Source organism: Ailuropoda melanoleuca, chromosome 9, assembly GCF_002007445.2.
Source record: "Ailuropoda melanoleuca isolate Jingjing chromosome 9, ASM200744v2, whole genome shotgun sequence".
Lineage (NCBI taxonomy): Eukaryota > Metazoa > Chordata > Mammalia > Carnivora > Ursidae > Ailuropoda > Ailuropoda melanoleuca.
The window spans coordinates 94,459,583-94,477,282 of record NC_048226.1 but is presented as its reverse complement, the minus strand read 5'-3'; the positions used below and the strand labels follow the sequence as shown (position 1 = coordinate 94,477,282).

At 40.8% G+C, this 17,700-nt stretch overlaps 1 protein-coding gene across 1 annotated transcript in view; it reads right to left on the bottom strand.

Annotated features, from left to right (window-relative positions):
* EFR3A (EFR3 homolog A) overlaps nucleotides 1-17,262 on the bottom strand; it is a 100,174-nt gene extending 82,912 nt beyond the window's left edge. Inside the window, exon 1 of the mRNA XM_011222913.3 lies at nucleotides 17,019-17,262. Within this exon, the coding sequence (XP_011221215.1) occupies nucleotides 17,019-17,028 (10 nt within the window). The 5' untranslated portion in view covers nucleotides 17,029-17,262. The remainder of the gene's footprint in view (nucleotides 1-17,018) is intronic.
* Between the last annotated feature and the right edge of the window lie 438 nt (nucleotides 17,263-17,700).

Below are 17,700 nucleotides of genomic sequence, written 5' to 3'. Positions count from 1 at the left end.
AAGCATGAGACATAAGGAACTTTAAAAAGAATTTGCAACAAACTGTTAAAACAGAAAGTCAAAAATGAAGGCTAACTCTGCCTAGAAAAGCAAGGCAATAGCATAAGAAGCAGGACAGTGGGAGAGTTCGGAGTTGTCAGGCTCCAGTACATTAACCTGTGGTAACAAAGGTGTCCGTTTACTGGTCAGGAATATTTGAGGATTAAAGAGAGACATGAAAAGTAAAGCTAACTTTTTAAAGCAATGAACAAATACTGTGGGATGCACTGTGTTGCCCAAAAAAGATATGCTGAAGTCCTAACCTGAGTACCTACAAATGTGAGCTTGTTTGGAAACAGTTTTTGCACAAAGTCATACTGGATAAGGGTAGGCCCTTCATCAATAACTGGTAGCCTTATGAAAGAGAGACACATGGAGACACACAGGGAAGGCCAGGAGAAGACAGGAAGAGATGAGTGATGCTGCCACAAACTAAAAAACTCAGGACTGCCAGCAACCACTAGAGCTAGACTAGGAAAGGACTCTTCAGAGCCTCAAGGGGAGCAGGGCCCTGCCCACACCTTGATTTCAAAATTTGTAACTTCCAGCACTGTGCGAATACTCTGCTGTCCTAAACCACCCAGTTTGTGCTACCTTGTTACGACAGCCTTGGGGAAGGAATACAAGTAAAATTTCATACAGTGTAGACCAGTAAGTTCTATAGTAACCAAATGTGTACCATTCCTTTCAAATCAATTCAAATGCCAAAATGACTTGAAGTCAGCCTCCAGAGAATGTAATTCATTCCTTGATATTCCAGTCATTCAGATTCAAACATTCTTTCCCCATTTCAAAAGCATACAAAATGATGGAGATATGGAAAGAAAGAATTTTTCCTCAATTCTACCAATTTTCTTCAGGGGCTAGGTATACTTAAGTTTAGGTAAATGAATATTTGGTCTTGGTAAAAGAAAAAGCAACCAAGCCACCAGTTTACATCAAGGTTTAATAGACAAGCATTGTTTTTAAAATGGAAACATTTTAACTAAAAAACTTTCACTTTCATGTCTTAAACACATCTATCAAGAGGTTCAACATAACTCCCCCTAAATTTCTATGTTCAATCCCAGCACCTCAGAATGTGACTTTATTTAGACACCGGGTCTTACAGAGGTAATTAAATCAGGATCAAGTCATCAGAGTGGGCCCTAATCCCGTATGGCTGGTACCTTGCAAAAGAGGTGAAATTGAGACAGACACGCATACAGGGAGAACTCCATGTGAAGATGAAGGTGACCATCTACAAGCCAGGGAGAGAGGCCTGGAACACACCTTCCCTCACAGCCCTCAGAAAGACCTGGCCGACACCTTGATTTCAGACTTCTGACCTCCAGATCTGTAAGCCAATAAATTTGTTGTTTAGGCCACTCAGCTTGTGCTTTGTTACAGCAGCCCTAGGCAAATTAACACAACATCAAATATTAAATGCACGTTCCATAAGACACAAATTCTGGTTTCATGGATATAGTGCAAAATACAGTAGAAAACCCTAAGAACTAACCAAATGGCTAATTTACCCCAGGAATTCCCTGCTCTTATTCCTTATTAGTCAGTCTGGTTCTTTCAGAATGCATTCGACAAATATGTGAGTACTATACTCCAATTTTATCTTCCTTTATGCTCACCATCTTATGATGAATCAACGTTTACAGGTCACCCACAGGGAATCAGAAAGGTAAGTGTCCAAGGTCACACAACTAGAAATGCTGGATCCAGTTAGGAGCCTGTGCTCTTTAACAGTTTACGCACTGCACTATCTTCCTGAGATGGCTTAAAAACAAACAAACAAACCTGAGCTGTTCTGTTTATGGAGACTAAAGCAACATAGTCAAAATATTATGCGGTTGCCAAAAGACTATACTACTGTTACCATGGCACAAAAATCAAGTCAGACAGCAGAGAATGGAGAAGTGACGCCCAGCGTGAGAATGTGTCATATAACAAAACATCCCATTGCTAGAAATTATCTTCTTTTCCTACTTATAAGTTACTCTGAGCTCTAAAATATCCCTAAGAATACAAGAATGTGTATGAAAAAGTGAGCTGCTTTTGTTAGGCTCTTTGAGTGCTTCCCCAAAAAGTTACTGCAAATCATCAGCATACCATACTACAAGCAAGAGCTGCATGGAACCCTAGACCATTGGGAAAAGGGGGCGAGAATGCCAAGAGTTCACAAACTCACAGCTAAATGACAACTGCCGCCTAGGATTCCTCAAAGCTCTCCTACTCACTGTGCACTGTGAGTTTCTGCTTGTAACAACACAGCACTCTAGCACAAGTGTCCCAAAACCAGTAAGGAGACTAACAGAAGCAATTCTATGTAACCTTTCACCAAATTCTAGCAGCAAACCCATACTCTAAGCAATTTCTGGTTTTGAAGCTACAGCCCACTATTCCTTTGTAACACAGGAATCCTCTGCTTTATCACAGTTTGAGCAGGCAGAGAAAAAAGTCCAGTGAATTCTCCCCTCCACTAATATGACTGTATTGTGATTATGGTAATCTGATACTGGATGATCTTAAACTTTAAGTTTAAAAATCCACAGATAAAAATTTCTTCTTCACAATGAGATTAAAAAGAACTGGAATTTCAGATCTTTAATTTTAGCCAAGTCTCCTAATATTTATCGAAATGTTGAGTCTTACTGAACCAAATCTGGAAGGGGAAAAAAAAGTGGGGCATCTGGAAATTCATATTTATAAATACTGCTCAGGTAATTGCTCAGGTTTTTGTTTTAAGTAAAAATCAAGTCTTTCTACACATTTAAAACAGGTAAACTTTCTGGGATGCAAACTATATCTCAATAAAGGTGTTCTTAAAAATCAATTCTTTCCTTCTTTATACCTATTGTTATCTTAATGTGTATCTGTAATACTAAGGTCATGGTTTAAACCCCTGCTGCTACCCTACTGTACACAGTGAAAAGCCAGATAAGGAAAAAGATAGGGATGAGGGTTCCCGAAGTTTTTTTAGCTAAGCTCTTATTCAAAAAGCACCAACAAATACCATTTCTACTTAAACAAACTAAGGCACTATAGTCTAGAAAAATATACCCTTAAATCAAAAGATAGTAATTTGTCACCCATATGAGCAAAAGAATCAACCACAGGCAATGACTGAAATGTTTCTCAGGTAACTAGGTTGATATGAGTTATTTTTAATTAAAAATCTTCTGAATATTTCACAAGTAGGATATGAGTTATATCAAGCAAAATTCAAAACAGCTTTAAAATTCCCCAAATACTTAGATTTTAACAAATGCGTATTTCCTCATTAGTCATAGAATAACAAAGTGTTAGATCTGTTGGGAATGTTTGTAACTTCCAAAATTATTTTTAGAACAAATACATTTAATATAACAACAGAGCTGAGTCTTCTTATAAATTTCACAACACCCACAGTGTCTATGCCATATGTTGAAAATTTTCATTTGAATTGAAATGATTAAATTTTCTGATTAAACAGTAGAGGAAAAGACAGGTAGCACTGTAATTATGTACCTAAACGGAATGAATATTTTAAGTTATTTTTTATCCCAAGTTTAAAGATAGCAAAATAATAGGGTTCGCTGATAAGCCTTGCTAAGTACAAAGTTGAATAAAAAAATATTAAGCTACTAATTTAAACCTTCAAGGTTCAGTGTTTGATACAGTCTCCCCAAACTTCTAACTAAACACAGAGACTCTAACCATTTTGCATTCACGACATATACAAGATTTTGGTAACACTAAATCAAAAGCCTAAGACTTCTTTTACTTTATTTTTTTAAAGATTTTATTTATTTATTTATTTATTTATTTATTTGAGAAGGGGAGGGGCAGCGGGAAAGGGACAGAGAGAAAAATCACCAGCAGACTCCCTGCTGTGCATGGAGCCCAGTGCTGGGCTTGATCTCAGGGTCCTGAGATCATGACCTACGCCAAAATCAAGTCAGATGCTTAACTGATTGAGCCACCCAGGTGTCCCTTTTTCAATTTATTACACACATACATTATGGCCATTATGGTTAGTATACACAACTGATTCTTAGGTTAATCAAAACTCTAATCTTGTCTAATATTTTTTAATGAATCACAAACTAAAATCTGATGCTGTAAGATTTCAATGTATTACTAAATTTTCCTCAAGTTCGAAGATAAGACATTATTACTAATGCATGGAAGGAAAAAACCCAGCAACTTTCTGTATTGTTACACACAAAGAACCTGTAAATCTGTACGGATTTGTACTATTCATTTTATTACTGCAACTACTGAAACTTATTTACTCTTGAGAATTCAGAAGACTCAGTGGAAAATTATCTTTTATGGAAATACTCAAATTGTTTAACAAGGTTGAAATACAATGCAATTTTAGGTTAAAAAAATTAACACTGGTGATTCAATCAACTGCTACCCAAACAAAAGCTCAGCAGCCAAACCACACTTAAACTCACCCCTTCCTAATGTCCTCAGAATCACTGGACACAGAGCTCTTAAAATTGTTCAGCCCTTAAGCACCTCTACATTTATTGCAGTATTATTTACAATAGCCAAATTATGGAAGCAGCCCAAGTGTCCACTGACAGATGAATAGAGAAAGAAGATGGGATATATACACACATAAACACACACACACATATACAATGGAATATTATTCAGCCATTAAAAAGAATGAAATCTTGCCATTTGCAACAACATGGATGGATCTGGAGGGCATTATGTACGCTAAGTGAAATAAGTCAGAGAAAGACAAACACCATATGATTTCACTCATGTGGAATTTAAGAAACAAAACAAAGGAGCAAAGGGAGAAAAAAAGAGACACAAACCAAGAAACAGACTCTTAACCAAAGAGAACAGATGGGGTTACTAGAGGTGGTGGACAGGGGGATGGCTTAAATAGCTGATGGGGTTTAAGGGGTGCACTTGCCTTGATGAGCGCTGGGTGATGTACTGATTTGCTGAGTCACTGTACTGTACACCTGAAACTAATATAACACTGTATGTTAACTACACTGGAATTAAACATTTTTTAAATTGTTCAGCCCTTAACCAGCATGTTGCTGTACCCTATCAGGGCCGGCAACAAAAAGAGCAGCAATATTTCTGTGCTGCTGAAAAAGAGAACAGAGGCTGCTTACTGAGTTACACTGAGTAAATACACGGGAAAGAATGGACAGAGAGGGGGAAAAAAGGGGAGGATTAGCTGTGTAAGGGGAGAAAATCGGGCCGAGCGCTCAAAAGAGCTAACAGAGGCGCTCATGTGACAGCTCAAGTGCCTGATGGCTCTCACTTCTGTGAGATAAAGCAGTTCATCAGCAAGTTCTATCTGCTGCCAGCAAATCATTCAATTCTTTCACAAATACACATAATAATGAAACTCCACAAAACACAGCAAGTTAAGTTAATAGTTCAGTTCTACATGAAATATTTTAGATTACATATGTGGAGCTGCCTTAATTTCTATTTGCAGACTGCACAATTATGCATATTTACCCAGGAGTTATAGAACAGTATACATCCTCTTAACTAAATATAGTACGACAATCTCTTCCCCCAGCTAGAAAGCAGTACGAGACAGTTCAGGACATAAGTACAGGACAGTAGATATCACAGTTAAGACATACAACCATCTTTAGATACCTCAGCTTTAAAGTAAGATTTTTTTCCTAACACTTCATAAATTATTGTCATAGCATCAGATCAAACAATGACTGTCTAGCTTTGTTCTTTCTCTTCTTGCTATATTGGAATGTTTCAAATGCTACTATAAACAAATGGACTGCCATGTGAGTCTTACACAGTTCTTGTCACGCATTTATCGTGGTGGTATTTGTTTTAGTAATGCCCCACCTGCTCCCTCTTTGGTTCCTCTGCCTGTTTGATCCTTAAAAGGACATGTTCCTCAAGGATCTGCCCTCAGCCTCTTTTGTCTTTACAACCTACCCTTTAGTAACTTTGCCCAGTGTCAATTCCTACAAATGCACTCTGAATGTCCTTTCAGGCATCACACACTTACCATATCCTAAAATGGACTTACATTCCATCTTAATTTCCCCAATTGCCCTTCCTCCAGGAAGTCCCAAGAGCAATTCGCCCAAACGACCAAGCCTGAACCTTCGAATGAATCCCAACTCCTCCTTCTCCCTCCATGTCTCAACCAATTAATTCTGTCAACTGTACTTCCCCAGCAGTATACAGACTGGTCCACTGCAATCTACCCCACCGCCATCACCCAAGTCCAAAGCCCATCACTCAGACTACTGTACTTTAATACCTCTACCTGTTCTCCCTCCAACCTCACTGATGTGTTTCCATAGCAACCAGTGTTTCTCTTTTAGTAATTTGAGTCATTCTACAAATATACAAAGAATTTGTACCATAGGCCAAGCACTGTATCAAAAACTACAAATGGTGGCAAAGGAAACAAGGATAGGTGTTTATAAAGTTCCCTGTCTGGTCAGTGTAATTATGTGATCTTGACTTGTCTTCTCCACCAGACTAATAAGCTTCAAGAGAGCGGGCATGACATCCACAATAATGTTCATCACGTCCAGCATGAGGATACTGCTGCGTCCCCAGTGTCTATAAAAACTGACACATAGTAGGGATTGAATGTGTTAAGACAAAATTACCAAACACACACGCGCACACACACACACACACACACACACAGCCTTAAAGACTTCACTTTCCCCAGTACCAATAACTTACTTCAACTGGCTGCTGGTTATTTCTACCTCTTTGACTTATCCCAAACCCTTTCCTCAAATCCATGCTTCTCCTATGACTCCCCAGGCTTCTGATGCCATCTTCCACTCAAAATCCCCCTGTGGTCTCTCCCCTAAACTCCACAACACCATTTCCTTCTTTGTGTTACAGCCATCTACACAAGGTTCTATAGAATTCTTAAAGCCAGAGACTGCTTTATTCATCTCTATATTCCCCACCTAGCAGTGCACATGTAGACACTAAAATAACTTGCTGAATAGTGAATCCCTAATAGAAATCCAAACGGAACACAAGAAAAGCTGAGAAGTGACTCCAAGAGCACAACGACAGCGCATATGACTGCAAGGACTACAAGGAGAGATTAGACAACCCCATTCCTGAACATCATCAGAGCAGAACAGGTGAGACACCATCAGTTCAAATGGCTTTGGTTTTTGCCTCTAGGTTCCTAAGCTTTTTTTTTTTTTTAAGATTTTATTTATTTATTTGACAGAGAGAGAGACAGCCAGCAAGAGAGGGAACACATGCAGGGGGAGTGGGAGAGGAAGAAGCAGGCTCCCACAGGAGCAGGGAGCCCGATGCAGGGCTCGATTCCAGAACTGCAGGATCACGCCCTGAGGTGAAGGCAGATGCTTAATGACTGAGCCACCCAGGCACCCCTAGGTTCCTAGGCGTTTGATTCTAAAGGACTTTATGTTTTGTCAGAGGGCATATTCTATTGTGTGAGACAATAAATTTCAAATTTTTTAAAAGCAGCCAACATTATTTCCCTACTGAAATCAAATGCAGAATCCCGCAATAAAAAGAGCCACTCCAGCTGAAGCCAGATCAGGTAGAGAAGCCCACCGCTCACAGAACAGTCCGTATTGTACGTCCACAGAAGACACTTCGGAAATTTTAGCTCTAAAGGTAGCTCAAGCTTCCCCTGTGCCACCCTCCAATATGGATCAAGAACAACATGGAATTCTCGGAAACTAACACAGAGAATCCTGTGCCAGGGAACGAAGCTTTTGTAAAGGAAGTATAAACAGAACTGACCTGGAACAGGCGTCCATCACTCTCTTCCTGCATGCAAACTGCTACACTTCATGAACCTGGTGCAGTAAGACAAACCTAGGACAGCTTTTCAAAGGTGCTCTCATCCTTAGAAGACCAAGCAAAGAACCAGGATGAAACTGAGAGCAAAGGCACCAAGGAGTACACAAGTCCCTTAAGTCTGTTTCTACTTGGGGCTGCAAAGCGAAGAAGAAACTGGTCTGCTGAAGTCCACACAGTAGAGCCCAGCTAAGAGAACAGGAGAAATGCAGAGGACTTAGACCCCAAATCCCTGCTACTGTGCATCCACCTGCAGTGCTCTTCTCTCTGCAGAAGCCCTCCTGGAACCATATTTGTAGCACATGGTAATAACCTAAGAGGCAACTATCTTGTCCTTACAACACACTGATGCTAATGTACATGTCCACAAGATAGTTCTACGTCTCAAGCACAATTAACATAAATTCTACTGCATCTAAGTATCCCTGAGTTTCCACTTAATACAACAAACACTTAGTAAAAATACTATAGCTAAGTTCAAAAATCCGTTTAAGTCATATGTCATAAATGAGCCACTCATTTCAATTTCTAGGCCAATCCTTTAGCCTGACACAGTACCTTCTGCAAAGTTTATGAAGCTCCAGGAATTGACGATGGCAAATTTGACCTTTTATTTCATTTTCTCTGCCCAGCAGGAGTGAGATCCATTTAAAGTTTAAGTGCAGCCACAGCACAGAGAACTTTGTAGCAAATTGCCAAGACAGCTGTTCAAAAAGCCAATTAAATACCAGGGGTGTGAAGAACACTTAGCATTACCCAGAAAACTACCGCAGCAAGAATATCCTAGAGTTCAGGTACTGAAAAGAAAAAGGTACAGCTGAATAACCTACCAAGAATAAAAAACAAAATAAATAAATAAAAACCATTCAGACAGCCAAGTCTTCTTGAAGACCGTATAGCAAAAGATTTAATGCCTAATTTTAGAATAGAGCAAACTTTTAATTCAGAAGTGCAATGAAAAAAACCTGAGTGATTCCTCCTTAATAAAAATAGAATCATGCTATCTCATAATACCTGAAGCTAAAGAGCAGTAAATATATATGCAAAAGGAAGAACATGACAGCCTCCATGGAAAGAGGAAAATTTATAGTAGCTCCTGTTTGCTTTAGAGCATATGCGAGAGCACAGTCACCTCAAGAACTGAATGAACCTGACAGATACAAGTGATGAGACAATTTTGACAGGTTTGACATATTAATCATAGGAAGAACCTCCAACATTCATACTTGCCTATAATTGTGTTCATTCTACAACACACAACTGTTCCAAAAAAATAATAATAATAAAACACCCACAAACTCCCAATAAACTGAACCCACACATTATGATTCATCTCAACCTTTCAGGTTTTCATGATTGAAACCATCACTTAATAAATCAGATTATTTCTTCCTCCTTTCAGAATAAAATACCAATGTTAAAAAAAAAAATAGCCCCATTATTTTACTTCCTATTCAAAAGCAACATTATTCACCAACCACTGCTCAAAGTAACTCACAGAATTTTACATCACCTAGCATATGATAGCCATAGCGATCACACAACAAAGGCAATGGTTTCCTAAATATAGTCAATACTATTTGATCAAATAATCAAAATTCTTTTCTGTGGGCGAAAGGAAAAGCCAGCTCAGGGCAATACTTTATTGTTCCATTTCAGGTTTTTTTTTTAATTTAAATTTTTAAAAAAAATTCTGTTAAAGCTGTAAAAAACCTGAAGCAGCTTTTTTCCGATTGTAGAATATATGCTAACTATAGAAAATCTGAAAAACACAAAAATAAAATAAAAATCATTCATGACCTCTGAGATCATGACCCATGCGGAGGGCAGACGCCTAACCAACTGAGCCACCCAGGCGCCCCTAAACTTCTGCCTTTAGTACCATACCTCACCACCTTTACCTGTTGTTATTATTAAAAAGTCTTTGGTAATCTGACAATCCAAAAATGAGTTCAGCTTTTAATTAGCATTTCCTTATTAATGAAATTTAATCCTTTCCCCCAAAATCTTTATCAATTGTTTGTACCTAGACTTTTATAAGCATAAGTGTATGTTTTAACCACACAGGATTGGTGTTTTGTTTCTGGTTTGTGTAAATACTACAAATATTGAATTTTTTTTAATATTTGGTATTAACTTTACATTCTTTAAATCTTTAACCACAGATTTTTGTAACACTTCTATCCCACAGACTTCTAACCCCTATGAAGGCAGTATGAAGATATGCAGTTGGCAACACCCATCCAGTATTCTAGTAGCACACCATTACCCAGCTGAATGGCATACTTAACCCACTCAGTTTAACCTTTTTCTTAGTGATTGCATTAAATGTTCTTTATAGTATAAAATTCGAGTCAATTTCATTTTTCCTTTTCTTACGTTCCCTGTCTGGCGATCTACAATTCCTAAATTAACTCTCTTCATATACACTGAATTTAGAAAAGTCTTACTAAATATTCATCTACATTATAATTAAAGGGTTTCATTAGACTAGCAGAGAGATAAGAAAACATAATAAAAACATAATAAAAATATAATGTAAAAGATTAGGGGGAAATACTGTAGAAGAAAAAAGTATGTAGAGTGGGGCATCTGGGTGGCTCAGTCGGTTAAGCATCCGACTCTCGATTCCAGCTCAGGTCATGATCTCAGGGTCCTGGGACTGAGCCCTGCGTGGGGCTCCCCACTCCGCACACAGTCTACTTGTCTCCCTCTCTCTCTGCCCCTCCCCCTGCTCACACGCACCCTCTCTTAAATAAATCTTTTTTTAAAAAAGTACTTAGAATATATATAAACATATACAAATGTAACATATATACAAGTATAGAAAATACATATACAATATATAAACATTTTTTAAATTTAAAAAACAAACATTAGAACCAGACAGAAACTCTTCTGAATCTTTAAAAAATAATGGCATCATATATTTGGCAAATAAGAATATTCTTCTACAACCTGAATTACAAAGCTTTTGGCCAAAGAATGGTCACTCTGGCTGATTCCATTCTTCCAGGGGATACATCTCAGTATGCTTTTGAATCTCTTGAAACTATATGCAAAACTTTTTGTTAAAATCTGCATTTTCTGGGGAAGAATAATCATGGTGTTCATCAGATTCTCAACAGGGTTCATTTTGCAAAAATACTTAAGAATCCCTAACCTAGACAAACAGCTCATCTTAGCTACTGGACTGCCCTTTCCTCCTTCAAGTGGTGGGGGCCACAGTGGGATTTTCTGTGCCCTCCTCTCCATTTCTGAAAATGTCAAGGACCAGTTTCCTTCAATGTTATCAATAAAAACCTTTCTATTACCACTATAGGATAAAGAGGTACTCATTTCCTACACAGGGAGGGGCTCCTCCAAAGGAGTTTAAAGTGGAATATGTAACAGAACCGGTTGTTCATACAGAAAGACTGTATGATTCAGAAATACAATAAAAATACCTATGTTAGCAGCTTTTACTGTTCGTGGGTCCTGTCTCTGTACTTTAATTAAACCACCTTTTTTGCACCAAAAAAATAAAATAAAAATACCTGCATAGTGATTTCTTCTTTAATAAAAATTGGAATCATGTTATCTAATAATACCTAAAGGAAGGCAGCAGTAAACAAATATGCAAAGGGAGAGAGCATGATAGAGTACATGAAATCAGATTTGTCCTCTGTGATCCATCCCATTCCTACAGAAATCCCATTAACAACAACTGGGTCATTCCATACCACAGCAGAGCTACGTGATGGGTAAAATATAGCTTTCCCCTAAGAACTAGGACCTTCATTTTTGACTCAGGAAAAAAAAAAAGGGCCTCTGCCCCCCAGAACAAAGGACTTTTTTTTTTTCTTTTAGAGGGCTCTCTGGGCTGAGGAGGGGACAGAGAGGCAACACTGAAAACAACTACCTAGACAGCCAGCGAAGGATGGCTGAAGTTGTTTTTGTTTCAAGCTGTTCACTCCAAATCACCCCCAATGGCAGGTGAGTTCCCCAGAACGCTGGGCTTACTCCCCTACCTACCTCTTTATCCCAGTAGTACAGCTTTGCGAGGCACTCGGTACTGTGGAAATCCTGAGATAGAAAAGCGAGGTATGGACAAAGGGGAAGCTGCCCAGGCTCCCTGAAGGAGTGTGACAGGGTCAACCCCAATTCAGGGTCAGGAAAGACCCTGCCCTGACCCAACAGGTCACTGCTGACTCTCGATCAGCCCTGCATCCTTCTTTGGGCCTTCAGATTGAGAAAGCAATCTCTGGGGAGCAGGCTGCAGGGACCCCAGATGGGAAAGCAGGCCACCTGGCGGCAGGCACAGCCTGATCTACAACATTTCTATCTTGAAACCAGTGGTTCTCAACCCAGGGACAATTATGACCCCCAGGGGGCATTTGGCAATGTCTGGAGAGTTTTGACAGTTAAGACTTTGGGGAACGGGGGATTTACTATGAGCCTCTAGTAGGTAAAGGCCAGAGTTTCTGCTAACCATCTCACAAAGCACACAACAGCCCCGTACCTCCCAAAGAAAAAATTATCAATCCAAGACATCAATAGAGCAAAGTTTGAGAAAACCTGATTAAGACTATGATTTGCAAGCTTCCACTGTATTCTTGACTCAGGCCTCACAAATGTTACAGGCAGGCCTGCTAAGAACCTAATCATAAATTATAGAACTCTTATTAACAGTGTTTTAATGGAAAAAAGTTTATTTCAGGTGTTGATATCTAAAGAATAACTTCTGGGGCGCCTGGGTGGCACAGCGGTTAAGCGTCTGCCTTCGGCTCAGGGCGTGATCCCGGCGTTATGGGATCGAGCCCCATATCAAGCTCTTCTGCTATGAGCCTGCTTCTTCCTCTCCCACTCCCCCTGCTTGTTCCCTCTCTCCCTGGCTGTCTCTATCTCTGTCAAATAAATAAATAAAATCTTTAAAAAAAAAAAAAAGAATTTGAGTGGAAGAAATGTTAAAGCTTCTTAATCCAATGATTTTCTTTCCTTTTTCATATCAGGAGACTGAGACTCCATAAGTTTCAGTAACTTGGCTAAAGTCACACACAGGATAGAATCAGAACTTGAATTCTGATCTCCTCCCTATACTCCTTAACCACAAGGAGCATAGATGAGGTTTATTTTTGGTTTTCCAGCACTAAGTTGATCATAGTTTACCCTCTTCCCCCACTTTTTTCTCTGAGATTACATGAAGACAAAAGTAAGCTTAGCCAAAACTTAAGTCAGACATGTGAACTTACAAGAAAATTTAACATTTTTGCCTTTGCTTCTGTCTTGTCACAGGATTCTGGGAAAAAAAAGGCTGAGGATTTCAATGACGTGCTCAGTAGATATTTGGTTGTATAGGCACAGACTTCCTTTTTAGTAAACTACTTATGTGAAAGGGATTCCATAGCTGACAGTTTGCCTAAAAACAGGTCCAGTAAAATGTGCTCTTTTTTAATCTACATAAAGGTATTGTGTATGGCTAAGAGGAACTGAAACTCTTAACCATTGTTGTAAATAACTACTTTCAGTAATTTGTGGTTAAGGCTTTCTTTTCTCACTTAGATGTTGGCATTGATATCTGGTCAAATTTGTTAGGCAATGGCAATGTGGTCATTCCAAGTATGTTTTTTCCCACTGATGGGGCTGATTATAGTTGATTTATTTTTCAGTCCATTCTTATGAAAGAGGTACAAAATACTGATGAATTGTGAAGTAAAAGATGGATGCTGGTTGAAGTGTTTCCATTTAGAAATGCGGGGCGCCTGGGTGGCACAGCGGTTAGGAGTCTGCCTTCGGCTCAGGGCGTGATCCCGGCGTTATGGGATCGAGCCCCCCATCAGGCTCCTCTGCTATGAGCCTGCTTCTTCCTCTCCCACTCCCCCTGCTTGTGTTCCCTCTCTCGCTGGCTGTCTCTCTCTCTGTCGAATAAATAAATAAAATCTTTAAAAAAAAAAAAAAGAAAGAAATGCATTACAAGCAAATGACCTATTCCTGGCTTGGGATCCTTTTGTGTTCATTTGTTCTCTGTGCCCCTCCTCACCCTTCCACCCAGTACCTATGTGTACTGCCAGAGTTACAGCTAAAGAATTTTCTTACCCACAGTGACCTTTGGCTTGACACTGGTTTACTACCAGATCTCATCTTTCAGTCTGTTCCCACTCATGGGACACATGACATTAGAGATGATGTGGGGGATAAGGCTGGAGGAGATAGGAGCCAGAATTTGAAGGATTTATACGCCGTGCAGTGAACTTGACTAAAATTGTGTTCAGGCTATCACAATCGCAGTAACAGTGACTGTCCTTTTTATAGGCATACTAGCCATTTCCAGCGTACTGATCACGTTATGAAAACTGAAAACTTGCTATTAGTAATAGAGAATAGGCAGGCGCTTAACCGCTGTGCCACCCAGGCGCCCCTCCGCTCAAATTCTTATTCAGGGTTTGAAAATCTTTAACATCAAAATGTTTCTTAATGATCCTTTGAAACTACAGGAAGAAATAAAGGTCTTTAGAGAAATGATGTATCAAATTATAGGTTTATAGGTTTGAAAAGATCATATAGTGAAACACTCTTAAAATCTGTGCTTCGTGATTATTGCAAACTACTGGCTGAATATAGTGACATAACCACAGAACTGCTCCTGTGTCGCAGCAGCTTCCGGTCAGAAATCCGTGCAGGTAGTTGCTTTCTGAAAAAGAGTTTATGGCTCTTCAAAATAATTCCAATGAAGCTACCATTCATGACATAATGCAACTGCTTAGCCTACAGGGGTATACCACGCTCCATCAGATTCTGCTTATTAACACCTTTTAATGACTGAGAGTATCGTTATTCCAAATAAGCAACAAAACCACAATAGAATAATTCTAGACCTGGAGCAAGGGTCACTTTCAGAATTATAGAGTCTGAGAGACCCTAGTGATCACCTCCAACAGAAAAGCATTACATTTATTCACCGAAGCCTTAAGGATTAACTGGCTGGGCTTACAAATGAGCCTCTGAACTCATTTGACATTTAAAAAAAAAAAAAGTCTATTTGGAGAGATTTCTTCCTAAGAACATCCCCAAAGGGGAAAAAGAAATTCCTAAAGAAAATAATAATTTGCTGTCTCTGCTTATGTTGAAATTTATTCTACATGCAGAGTTTCTGAGAAGTACTACTGTCCGCTGAACTACCGCAGCAATCGCAGCAATCACAGCAATCGCAGCAATTTTTGGTGGTTCTGGCCATAAAAGGAGACAAAAAGCAACATGAACAGGGGTACTACCAGCTGGTACCACACTTTCATGCAATCACAGAAACTGTACCATAATAAATATTAACAACAGTCATGACAGATAATTCAAACATTTCACTTGCCTTCCAACCAGGTCATAAAATCTGCATTCTTAACTATGCAAATACAGTATGGTTCATTTTGCATTGTAAATCATGTATTCTAAAAGAAACAAGTTTCCTAAATCCACTCCGTGAAGTTAATCTTAGAATTAAGAATGTGTTTAATTTCATAACATACTTACCTTGCCATTTTACCAATAAATTCCATTTGAAATCTTAACTTTCAAGAATTGGTGTTTATTTCCTCCTTTTCCTTTCTCAGACTGTAAGGCTAGCACAATGCTAATCTCAAATATTCCTGAATGACATGAATTCAGAAATAGTAATTATAATTCTGATGATATTCCTCTAGTCTAGAGGCATACAATGAAAAAATAAACTGCTGACATATTAAATGAATACAAAATTCAAGACCATGAGTTAAGGACACACATTACTGTGTTCAGAAAACAAAATCCACCTTACACATGTAGGAGCAGTTAAAAGTAATCTTGGGGCGCCTGGGTGGCACAGCGGTTAAGCGCCTGCCTTCGGCTCAGGGCGTGATCCCGGCGTTATAGGATCGAGCCCCACATCAGGCTCCTCCGCTATGAGCCTGCTTCTTCCTCTCCCACTCCCCCTGCCTGTGTTCCCTCTCTCGCTGGCTGTCTCTATCTCTGTCGAATAAATAAATAAAATCTTTAAAAAAAAAAGTAATCTTTTCATCAAGATCATTCACAGCATTACATAAACCTTTCTAATACCCAGAAATAATTCCTCTTTACCCACCCGTAGACAAAACATGCATTTGAGGCTGACCTGGAAATCCAGCGTCCCGTATATCTACCAAAATAAGGACAGTGAAGAGTTGCGAATTCAAAGACATGTGAGCTAACTGGGAGCGTATTTACAAGTGTTTACAGATTTTACAATATGGAACACTTACTCAAAAGCGCCCTAATTGAAACAATCTCTAATCAATCATCCTGTTTCCTCCTGCCCAAGATTAGGGAGTCTCCTTAGTTTGCACAGATAACAGATATCTATGGGCCACCGGGTTTAAAGTCGCATTGCAATTCTCTGGGTCATTCTGAAATGTGTCATTAGTTAATACTGCCCTGCCCGGTTTGTCCAAGTGTCCCCAACATTCAGTGTTTTTTCAAACTTTAGGGTCCCTCAGTAACACTAATGCCACTTACTAAACACGCAGATTCCAGGGCCCAAGCTACTAGTCTTACACAGTGTGCGTAGGGAAGAACCCTAAACATTTTTAATCAGCAGCCAGGTGAATCTGAAGCAGGTGCTCCAACAGCCACGCTTTGGGGCACATACGCCTAACAAGTTCCCAAAAGAGCACCTATTTCAGCCACTCCAGCGCGTTACAGACAGGGAGAAAGGCAAGGCTGCGGGAACTTCAAGTGCCTCGAGGAGGGACTCTAGGCCAGGCCCGGGTCCCCGAGAACCCTGCGTCCCACCAGGCCATGCCTGGTTCCTGAGGAAGTGAGTAGGTGACGCGACCGCAGTTATTTTCAGTATTTCCACAAAGTCCCCCCGGCTCTGTAGAGGGCTGGGGAAAGAGCTTGGACTTTGTGAAGTCCCACAGGTCTAGGCCGCTCCAGCTCAGCCACTTACTAGCCTACCGTCCTTAACGCTCAGGCCTCAGTTTCCCCGTCTGTGCAACGGGCTCACGCCACCCCGCGGATGGCTAAGCCGAAACGAAAGTAACTCGGCGGGTCGAGGGCACTTCCTGGCTCTCCCCCGCCTGAGCCGGCTTCCCCGCCGCCGCAGCGGGCCACCCCGGAGTGCGCGCCGAGCTGGCCGCCACCTCCCAACGCCCCCTGCCCGACCCGACCCTCGGCCGGACACTCACGGGTAGGCATGGTGACCCCGAGCCGCGCTCGCCGCCAGACGGAGGCTCAGCTGGGCCGCGCAGGGCGCGCCGATCGCACCATAGCGAGCCGGCGCCGGGCCGCGGAGACCCGGACCAGGCGAAAGGCTAATGGCCGAGGGAGCGGACGCAGACTCCGCGGCTCACGCAACGAAGCCAGCGACAGCAGCCACCGCCGGCCCAGCTGCGCGCTGGACGCCGCGTTGGGCGTCCACACGCCCTGACGTCAGCACGTTGCCGGCGACCCAGCCCCGCCCCGGCCCTGCGGCCGAGCTCCGCCCAGAAGCGATCGGGCGCGGGCGGGGACTAGGGGAGAGTAGTCTTTCGCCTAGAATTAACTTGGGGCTCCGCATTGCCGTCGCACCCTGGTGATTTAGGTCATATTCATTTCCACGAATCCTTACTCGCGGTGCATTAGCGCTTACATTTGCACGGCTTTATGAAGTTTGTGAGGGTATGCATGATTGCTTTGAGTGCTTGGAATACCCGTGGGCTTTTTTTGTACCAGCTGTTGAACTTGCAGTGCGTTCTACTTCTCTGAAAGCATGATTGGAGACGCCCTGAGGTCATTCGGGGTGATGGCAGAACGTTTTCTGAGGACAGAAAAGGTAATTTCGTCTTGCTCCACTGGTGACTTTCAGGGACATTTGACGCCGCAGGAGTT